The sequence below is a fragment of the Nematostella vectensis genome, chromosome 9, assembly GCF_932526225.1.
Source record: "Nematostella vectensis chromosome 9, jaNemVect1.1, whole genome shotgun sequence".
NCBI lineage: Eukaryota > Metazoa > Cnidaria > Anthozoa > Actiniaria > Edwardsiidae > Nematostella > Nematostella vectensis.
The window spans coordinates 4,890,181-4,901,442 of NC_064042.1; the positions used below are offsets into that span (position 1 = coordinate 4,890,181).

Here is an 11,262-nt window from a genome sequence, read left to right on the forward strand (position 1 = left end):
TTGCCAACAAAAAACAAATTTTTCTAGCCAATGCCTTGAATGCAGACATCGACTCCCCAAACCTTACCATTATAAACTAGAACTTGTGCAGTTGTAGTTATACTGCCAAGAAAATTACTAGCAGTACATTTGTATTCGCCTTCTTGGTTGTATGAGATGGTAGAGAAGTAGAGCTTGCCGTTGGATAACTCTAGAATTGTGGGGTCATTTGACGCAGGCCTTTCATCTCTGGTCCAGCGGTATTTTGGGGTGGGGTAGCCTGATGCGGAACATGGAAGGGTGTACTCTTGGCCCACATACAGGGTTACATCATGTGGCCTTGTAACCCACGAGGGAGGGATGTCTGAAGGAAGAAAATGCCATAAGAAGCCTGATATATATATAACCTTTCTAAAGTCTTTAAAGACTTTAACAATTCTTTCATAAGTTCACCAAAGATATATACTGATGCAGTGAAAATATTAAGTTCAAGGATTCAGACATGTACCCAGGTATTACTGAGGGGGGGGGGGGGGGGTGGCACAGGAATAAAAAATTTAAGGATCCTTCAAAAAAGAAATGCCCCACTTTTTGGCAGCCTAGGGGATACATGCACCCCCTTCGCACTCCCATAAACATGTGCCTGCATATAACCTACACCATATGCACCATATATTTTGTTCAAATGTTTGTTTACAGCGCTAAAAATGTTGTTAAAATACAGACATTTCGAGGTTACTGCCTCTTCATCAGTGTCTAATCGACACCATGTTATATTACACCATATTCACACCATATGCTTATTACCTACACCCGGTGCATCCCCTTAGTTACATGCCTGCACATTACCTACACCCTGTGCACCACCCTAGTCACATGCCTGTATATTATCTATACCCTGTGCAACCCCTAGTTACATGCCTGTATATTACCTACACCCTGTACACCCCCCTAGTTACATGCCTTCATATTACCTGCACCCTGTACACCCCCCTAGTTACATGCCTGCATATAACCTACACCCTGTGCACCCCGTAGTTACATGCCTGCATATTACCTACACCCTGTGCAACCCCTAGTTACATGCCTGCATATTACCTACACCCTGTGCACCCCGTAGTTACATGCCTGCATATTACCTACACCCTGTGCACCCCGTAGTTACATGCCTGCATATTACCTACACCCTGTGCAACCCCTAGTTACATGCCTGCATATTACCTACACCCTGGGCACCCCCCTAGTTACATGCCTGCATATTATCTATACCCTGTGCACCCCCTAGTTACATGCCTGCATATTACCTACACCCTGTGTACCCCCCTAGTTACATGCCTGCATATTACCTACACCCAGTGCACCCCCCCTAGTTACATGCCTGCATATTATCTATACCCTGTGCAACCCCTAGTTACATGCCTGTATATTACCTACACCCTGTGCACCCCCCTAGTTACATGCCTGCATATTACCTACACCCCGTGCACCCCCCTAGTTACATGTCTGCATATTACCTACACCCCGTGCACCCCCCTAGTTACATGTCTGCATATTACCTACACCCCGTGCACCCCCCTAGTTACATGCCTGTATATTACCTACACCCTGTGCACCCCCCTAGTTACATGCCTGCATATTACCTACACCCTGTGCACCCCCCTAGTTACATGCCTGCATATTACCTACACCCTGTGTACCCCCCTAGTTACATGCCTGCATATAACCTACACCCTGTGCACCCCCCTAGTTACATGCCTGCATATTACCTACACCCTGTGTACCCCCCTAGTTACATGCCTGCATATAACCTACACCCCGTGCACCCCCCTAGTTACGTCTGCATATTACCTACACCCTGTGCACCCCCCTAGTTACATGCCTGCATATTACCTACACCCTGTGCACCCCCCTAGTTACATGCCTGCATATTACCTACACCCTGTGTACCCCCCTAGTTACATGCCTGCATATAACCTACACCCTGTGCACCCCCCTAGTTACATGCCTGCATATTACCTACACCCTGTGTACCCCCCTAGTTACATGCCTGCATATAACCTACACCCTGTGCACCCCCCTAGTTACATGCCTGCATATTACCTACACCCTGTGCACCCCCCTAGTTACATGTCTGCATATTACCTACACCCTGTGCAGCCCCTAGTTACATGCCTGCATATTACCTACACCCTGTGCACCCCCCTAGTTACATGCCTGCATATTACCTACACCCTGTGCACCCCCCTTTGTTACATGCCTGCACATTACCTACACCCTGTGCACCCCACTAGTTACATGCCTGCATATTACCTACACCCTGTGCACCCCACTAGTTACATGCCTGCATATTACCTGCACCCTGTGCACCCCACTAGTTACATGCCTGCATATTACCTACACCCTGTGCACCCCCCTAGTTACATGCCTGCATATTACCTACACCCTGTGCAGCCCGTAGTTACATGCCTGCATATTACCTGCACCCTGTGCAGCCCCTAGTTATGTGTCTGCATATTACCTGCACCCTGTGCACCCCACTAGTTACATGCCTGCATATTACCTACACCCTGTGCACCCCCCTAGTTACATGCCTGCATATTACCTACACCCTGTGCAGCCCGTAGTTACATGCCTGCATATTACCTGCACCCTGTGCAGCCCCTAGTTATGTGTCTGCATATTACCTACACCCTGTGCACCCCACTAGTTACATGCCTGCATATTACCTACACCCTGTGCAGCCCCTAGTTACATGCCTGCACATTACCTACACCCTGTGCACCACCCTAGTTACATGCCTGCATATTACCTACACCCTGTGCAGCCCCTAGTTATGTGTCTGCATATTACCTACACCATGTGCACCCCCCTAGTTACACGCCTTTATATTACCTACACCCTGTGCACCCCCCTAGTTACACGCCTTTATATTACCTACACCCTGTGCAGCCCCTAGTTACATGCCTGCATATTACCTACACCCTGTACACCCCCCTAGTTACATGCCTGCATATTACCTACACCCTGTGCACCCCCTAGTTACATGTCTGCATATTACCTACACCCTGTGCACCCCCTAGTTACATGCCTTCATATTACCTGCACCCTGTGCAGCCCCCTAGTTACATGCCTGCATATTACCTACACCCTGTGCAGCCCGTAGTTACATGCCTGCATATTACCTTTACCCTGTGCACCCCCTAGTTACATGCCTGCATATTACCTACACCATGTGCACCCCCCTAGTTACACGCCTTTATATTACCTACACCCTGTGCACCCCCCTAGTTACACGCCTTTATATTACCTACACCCTGTGCAGCCCCTAGTTACATGCCTGCATATTACCTACACCCTGTGCAGCCCCTAGTTATGTGTCTGCATATTACCTACACCCTGTGCACCCCCCTAGTTACACGCCTTTATATTACCTACACCCTGTGCAGCCCCTTATTACATGCCTGCATATTACCTACACCCTATGCACCCCGTAGTTACATGCCTGCATATTACCTACACCCCGTGCACCCCCCTAGTTACATGCCTGCATATTACCTACACCCTGTGCACCCCCCTAGTTACATGCCTGCATATTACCTACACCCTGTGCACCCCCCTTTGTTACATGCCTGCACATTACCTACACCCAGTGCACCCCCCTAGTTACATGCCTGCATATTACCTACACCCTGTGCACCCCCCTTGTTACATGCCTGCACATTACCTACACCCTGTGCACCCCCCTAGTTACATGCCTGCATATTACCTACACCCTGTGCACCCCCCTAGTTACATGTCTGCACATTACCTACACCCTGTGCAGCCCCTAGTTACATGCCTGCATATTACCTGCACCCTGTGCACCCCACTAGTTACATGCCTGCATATTACCTGCACCCTGTGCAGCCCCTAGTTACGTGTCTGCATATTACCTACACCCTGTGCACCCCACTAGTTACATGCCTGCATATTACCTACACCCTGTGTACCCCCCTAGTTACATGCCTGCATATTACCTACACCCAGTGCACCCCCCTAGTTACATGCCTGCATATTACCTACACCCTGTGCAGCCCCTAGTTACATGCCTGCATATTACCTACACCCTGTGCAGCCCCTAGTTACATGCCTGCATATTACCTACACCCTGTGCAGCCCCTAGTTACATGCCTGCATATTACCTGCACCCTGTGTACCCCCCTAGTTACATGCCTGCATATTACCTACACCCTGTGCAGCCCCTAGTTACATGCCTGCATATTACCTACACCCAGTGCACCCCCCTAGTTACATGCCTGCATATTACCTACACCCTGTGCAGCCCCTAGTTACATGCCTGCATATTACCTACACCCTGTGCAGCCCCTAGTTATGTGTCTGCATATTACCTACACCCTGTGCACCCCCTAGTTACATGCCTGCATATTACCTACACCCTGTGCACCCCCTAGTTACATGCCTGCATATTACCTACACCCGGTGCATCCCCTTAGTTACATGCCTGCACATTACCTACACCCTGTGTACCCCCCTAGTTACATGCCTGCATATTACCTACACCCTGTGCACCCCCCTAGTTACATGCCTGCATATTACCTGCACCCTGTGTACCCCCCCTAGTTACATGCCTGCATATAACCTACACCCTGTGCACCCCCCTAGTTACATGCCTGCACATTACCTACACCCTGTGCACCCCACTAGTTACATGTCTGCATATTACCTACACCCTGTGCACCCCCCTAGTTACATGCCTGCACATTACCTACACCCTGTGCACCCCACTAGTTACATGTCTGCATATTACCTACACCCTGTGCACCCCACTAGTTACATGTCTGCATATTACCTACACCCCGTGCACCCCCCTAGTTACATGCCTGCATATTACCTACACCCTGTGCACCCCCCTAGTTACATGCCTGCATATTACCTACACCCTGTGTACCCCCCTAGTTACATGCCTGCATATAACCTACACCCTGTGCACCCCCCTAGTTACATGCCTGCATATTACCTACACCCTGTGTAACCCCCTAGTTACATGCCTGCATATAACCTACACCCTGTGCACCCCCCTAGTTACATGCCTGCATATTACCTACACCCTGTGCACCCCCCTAGTTACATGTCTGCATATTACCTACACCCTGTGCAGCCCCTAGTTACATGCCTGCATATTACCTACACCCTGTGCACCCCCCTAGTTACATGCCTGCATATTACCTACACCCTGTGCACCCCCCTTTGTTACATGCCTGCACATTACCTACACCCTGTGCACCCCACTAGTTACATGCCTGCATATTACCTACACCCTGTGCACCCCACTAGTTACATGCCTGCATATTACCTGCACCCTGTGCACCCCACTAGTTACATGCCTGCATATTACCTACACCCTGTGCACCCCCCTAGTTACATGCCTGCATATTACCTACACCCTGTGCAGCCCGTAGTTACATGCCTGCATATTACCTGCACCCTGTGCAGCCCCTAGTTATGTGTCTGCATATTACCTGCACCCTGTGCACCCCCCTAGTTACACGTCTGCATATTACCTACACCCTGTGCACCCCCTAGTTACATGCCTGCATATTACCTACACCCTGTGCACCCCACTAGTTACATGCCTGCACATTACCTACACCCTGTGCACCACCCTAGTTACATGCCTGCATATTACCTGCACCCTGTGCACCCCACTAGTTACATGCCTGCATATTACCTACACCCTGTGCACCCCCCTAGTTACATGCCTGCATATTACCTACACCCTGTGCACCCCACTAGTTACATGCCTGCATATTACCTACACCCTGTGCACCCCCCTAGTTACATGCCTGCATATTACCTGCACCCTGTGCACCCCACTAGTTACATGCCTGCATATTACCTACACCCTGTGCACCCCCCTAGTTACATGCCTGCATATTACCTGCACCCTGTGCACCCCACTAGTTACATGCCTGCATATTACCTACACCCTGTGCACCCCCCTAGTTACATGCCTGCATATTACCTGCACCCTGTGCACCCCACTAGTTACATGCCTGCATATTACCTGCACCCTGTGCACCCCACTAGTTACATGCCTGCATATTACCTACACCCTGTGCACCACCCTAGTTACATGCCTGCATATTACCTGCACCCTGTGCACCCCACTAGTTACATGCCTGCATATTACCTACACCCTGTGCACCCCCCTAGTTACATGCCTGCATATTACCTGCACCCTGTGCACCCCACTAGTTACATGCCTGCATATTACCTACACCCTGTGCACCCCCCTAGTTACATGCCTGCATATTACCTACACCCTGTGCAGCCCGTAGTTACATGCCTGCATATTACCTGCACCCTGTGCAGCCCCTAGTTATGTGTCTGCATATTACCTGCACCCTGTGTACCCCCCTAGTTACATGTCTGCATATTACCTACACCCTGTGCACCCCCTAGTTACATGCCTGCATATTACCTACACCCTGTGCAGCCCCTAGTTACATGCCTGCACATTACCTACACCCTGTGCACCACCCTAGTTACATGCCTGCATATTACCTACACCCTGTGCAGCCCCTAGTTATGTGTCTGCATATTACCTACACCATGTGCACCCCCCTAGTTACACGCCTTTATATTACCTACACCCTGTGCACCCCCCTAGTTACACGCCTTTATATTACCTACACCCTGTGCAGCCCCTAGTTACATGCCTGCATATTACCTACACCCTGTACACCCCCCTAGTTACATGCCTGCATATTACCTACACCCTGTGCACCCCCTAGTTACATGTCTGCATATTACCTACACCCTGTGCACCCCCTAGTTACATGCCTTCATATTACCTGCACCCTGTGCAGCCCCCTAGTTACATGCCTGCATATTACCTACACCCTGTGCAGCCCGTAGTTACATGCCTGCATATTACCTTTACCCTGTGCACCCCCTAGTTACATGCCTGCATATTACCTACACCATGTGCACCCCCCTAGTTACACGCCTTTATATTACCTACACCCAGTGCACCCCCCTAGTTACACGCCTTTATATTACCTACACCCTGTGCAGCCCCTAGTTACATGCCTGCATATTACCTACACCCTGTGCACCCCCCTAGTTACACGCCTTTATATTACCTACACCCTGTGCAGCCCCTAGTTACATGCCTGCATATTACCTACACCCTGTGCAGCCCCTTATTACATGCCTGCATATTACCTACACCCTGTGCACCCCCCTAGTTACACGCCTTTATATTACCTACACCCTGTGCAGCCCCTTATTACATGCCTGCATATTACCTACACCCTGTGCACCCCGTAGTTACATGCCTGCATACTACCTACACCCCGTGCACCCCCCTAGTTACATGCCTGCACATTACCTACACCCAGTGCACCCCCCTAGTTACATGCCTGCATATTACCTACACCCTGTGCACCCCCCTTGTTACATGCCTGCACATTACCTACACCCTGTGCACCCCCCTAGTTACATGCCTGCATATTACCTACACCCTGTGCACCCCCCTAGTTACATGTCTGCACATTACCTACACCCTGTGCAGCCCCTAGTTACATGCCTGCATATTACCTGCACCCTGTGCACCCCACTAGTTACATGCCTGCATATTACCTGCACCCTGTGCAGCCCCTAGTTACGTGTCTGCATATTACCTACACCCTGTGCACCCCACTAGTTACATGCCTGCATATTACCTACACCCTGTGTACCCCCCTAGTTACATGCCTGCATATTACCTACACCCAGTGCACCCCCCTAGTTACATGCCTGCATATTACCTACACCCTGTGCAGCCCCTAGTTACATGCCTGCATATTACCTGCACCCTGTGCAGCCCCTAGTTACATGCCTGCATATTACCTACACCCTGTGCAGCCCCTAGTTACATGCCTGCATATTACCTACACCCAGTGCACCCCCCTAGTTACATGCCTGCATATTACCTACACCCTGTGCAGCCCCTAGTTACATGCCTGCATATTACCTACACCCTGTGCAGCCCCTAGTTATGTGTCTGCATATTACCTACACCCTGTGCACCCCCTAGTTACATGCCTGCATATTACCTACACCCTGTGCACCCCCTAGTTACATGCCTGCATATTACCTACACCCGGTGCATCCCCTTAGTTACATGCCTACACATTACCTACACCCTGTGTACCCCCCTAGTTACATGCCTGCATATTACCTACACCCTGTGCACCCCCCTAGTTACATGCCTGCATATTACCTGCACCCTGTGTACCCCCCTAGTTACATGCCTGCATATAACCTACACCCTGTGCACCCCCCTAGTTACATGCCTGCACATTACCTACACCCTGTGCACCCCACTAGTTACATGCCTGCATATTACCTACACCCTGTGCAGCCCCTAGTTACATGCCTGCATATTACCTGCACCCTGTGCACCCCCCTAGTTACATGCCTGCATATTACCTACACCCTGTGTACCCCCCTAGTTACATGCCTGCATATTACCTACACCCTGTGTACCCCCCTAGTTACATGCCTGCATATTACCTACACCATGTGCACCCCCCTAGTTACACGCCTTTATATTACCTACACCCTGTGCAGCCCCTAGTTATGTGTCTGCATATTACCTACACCCTGTGTACCCCCCTAGTTACATGCCTGCATATTACCTGCACCCTGTGCACCCCACTAGTTACATGCCTGCATATTACCTACACCCTGTGCACCCCCCTAGTTACATGCCTGCATATTACCTGCACCCTGTGTACCCCCCTAGTTACATGCCTGCATATAACCTACACCCTGTGCACCCCCCTAGTTACATGCCTGCATATTACCTGCACCCTGTGCACCCCCCTAGTTACATGCCTGCATATTACCTACACCCTGTGCAGCCCCTAGTTACGTGTCTGCATATTACCTACACCCTGTGTACCCCCCTAGTTACATGCCTGCATATTACCTACACCCTGTGTACCCCCCTAGTTACATGCCTGCATATTACCTACACCCTGTGTACCCCCCTAGTTACATGCCTGCATATTACCTACACCATGTGCACCCCCCTAGTTACACGCCTTTATATTACCTACACCCTGTGCAGCCCCTAGTTATGTGTCTGCATATTACCTACACCCTGTGCAGCCCCTAGTTACATGTCTGCATATTACCTGCACCCTGTGTACCCCCCTAGTTACATGCCTGCATATTACCTACACCCTGTGCACCCCCCTAGTTACATGCCTGCATATTACCTACACCCTGTGCAGCCCCTAGTTACATGCCTGCATATTACCTACACCCCGTGCACCCCCCTAGTTACATGCCTGCATATTACCTAAACCCCGTGCACCCCTTTTGATACATGCCTGCATATTACCTTTAAGAACCTTGAGGTAGGCATTTGCCTGTACTGTTCCAAGACTATTTGAAGCCTCACATGTGAACCATCCAGTGTCAGACTCTTGGACAGGCATTATATACAAACTCTTAAACACACTTCCAACAAGATAGCGCTTAGTGTTGCTATCAATGTATTGGCCATCTCTCAGCCATTTTATTGCTGGAGCAGGAAAGCCGGCTGCTTTGCACTTAAAGCTGATGGTTGCAAATCTCTCGGCAGTAATATTTTGAGGTCTTGTGATAAAATATGGGGCTACATCTATAGAGATAATGCAAAGTAGTCATACAAAGTGAAACAGTAGTCATACAAAGTGAAACAGTAGTCATACAAAGTGAAACAGTAGTCTTGTAATCAGTAGTCAAACATTAGCCATAATAGTGATTTGAATTGATGGGATAGAAGGTTGAGTTTTTTAAAATTAAAATTTGTTTTTGTTTTTTTGTTAAAAATTCTGTAGAGGAGTTTTTCAGTTTCAAAGATATTTGCTGTTGACTATTTCTCACAGTGTTTTTTACTGTCTCCGTTTCAGATTTTTGTTATTTTTTCTGATGCTTTAAGAATAATTCTACCTCCTTCCCATGGAAAATTAATTTGACAATAACATAATATACCAGAGGTTATTTAGTAAAAACTTAGGCCCACAAAATCATCTAAATAAGTTTTAGTTTAAGAATAAGTCGAAGTAGCCTGTGTAATTGATGTTGATATTAACAATGGACTGGGGTATTGTTTTTATGATAAATTGAATACAATATTAGGACAATTGAAAATCGATGGAAATTGTACCCCAACCTTTGACTCTGTTTTAAATTAGGTTTTTGGTAACGTGGAAAATTAATTGAAACCTATAGAGCTTGCTTCATTTTCCAAAGATGCAAATGTAGCAAAAACATTATAATTTCAGCAAATTAAAATTATAGGTAGGAGTTGTGATATTTATTTCACTTACCAGCGCTGGATAAATTTATTATAGTAGTACATAAAATGGTGAATGTTAGCATTTTGAGGTAGGCTTGGAAGGGTTCCATAATCGAAGACGAAACACGCTGTCAAGCAGCGTAAAATAAATAGTCTGGAAAGGAAAAAATTCTCGTCTGTAAAACCAGAGATAAATACAAAGATCAAGATTAGAACAATTCAATAGTATCCTACTGTTTGGATTTATTAAGAAAGCTTAGACACTCTAGAATTGCTTTCTCTTCCTCACATTTGCAACAGAGTGTTTTTAACACGATAAGGGTCAATAATGAAGCGTATGATATAGGTAAAACAGTGTTAGTTGTCATTACCGTCAATCGCTGGAAATGTTACCCAATGTTTAGGAATTCAAGGATTCATATCTTGTCAGCGTATAACACCGGAAACTGGTAACTTTGCGAGAGAAACCCGCTGCACGAAGCAAGCATCAAAAGTCTTACAACTCACCTGAATAAAATCTTGTTATGGTGATGTTATAATCGAAGATGAAGCGTTATTTTTGTAATTGTTTGGAATAGTTTCGAATCGTGATTTGATTTGCATCAAATGAGCAACAACTCCGTCTGATCCAAGTCACATGATGACGTCACATGGGTGCATCAATAGTGAAAGGCCACTTCCAGTAATAAACCGGAAGCTAAATAACCAAGCCCTTCATATTATGAAGAGTTTGCGGAAGTTTTATTGTCGCGCATTGGAATCAATTTATTTTCTTAGAACTATATCACCTTTATATTGGTTGCGTAGCGCATTTTGAAAATGTGTCACGAGATGATAGGTGGATGGGGGTAAGTCAGTATAATAATATATCTCCTGGGTAAGTAAAAAGTACTTTATTGACATTTTTGCTGTTTTTTAAATAATACATTAATATGCGAGAACCGGCA

General features: G+C 47.7%; 1 protein-coding gene across 2 annotated transcripts in view; it reads right to left on the reverse strand.

The window, feature by feature from the left end:
* Positions 1 to 10,980, reverse strand: part of LOC116617489 (fibroblast growth factor receptor 3-like) — a 25,203-nt gene extending 14,223 nt beyond the window's left edge. The window contains exons 1-4 of one of the 2 annotated variants that reach the window (XM_048732210.1): positions 10,823 to 10,980; positions 10,347 to 10,469; positions 9,374 to 9,655; positions 68 to 343 (exon numbers count right to left, since the gene is read on the reverse strand). In XM_048732210.1, coding sequence (XP_048588167.1) covers positions 68 to 343; positions 9,374 to 9,655; positions 10,347 to 10,425 — 637 coding nt within the window. In that variant the 5' untranslated portion in view covers positions 10,426 to 10,469; positions 10,823 to 10,980. Of the gene's footprint in view, positions 1 to 67; positions 344 to 9,373; positions 9,656 to 10,346; positions 10,470 to 10,686 lie in introns of both variants that reach the window. The other variant, XM_048732211.1, reaches the window with a different exon arrangement.
* Between the last annotated feature and the right edge of the window lie 282 nt (positions 10,981 to 11,262).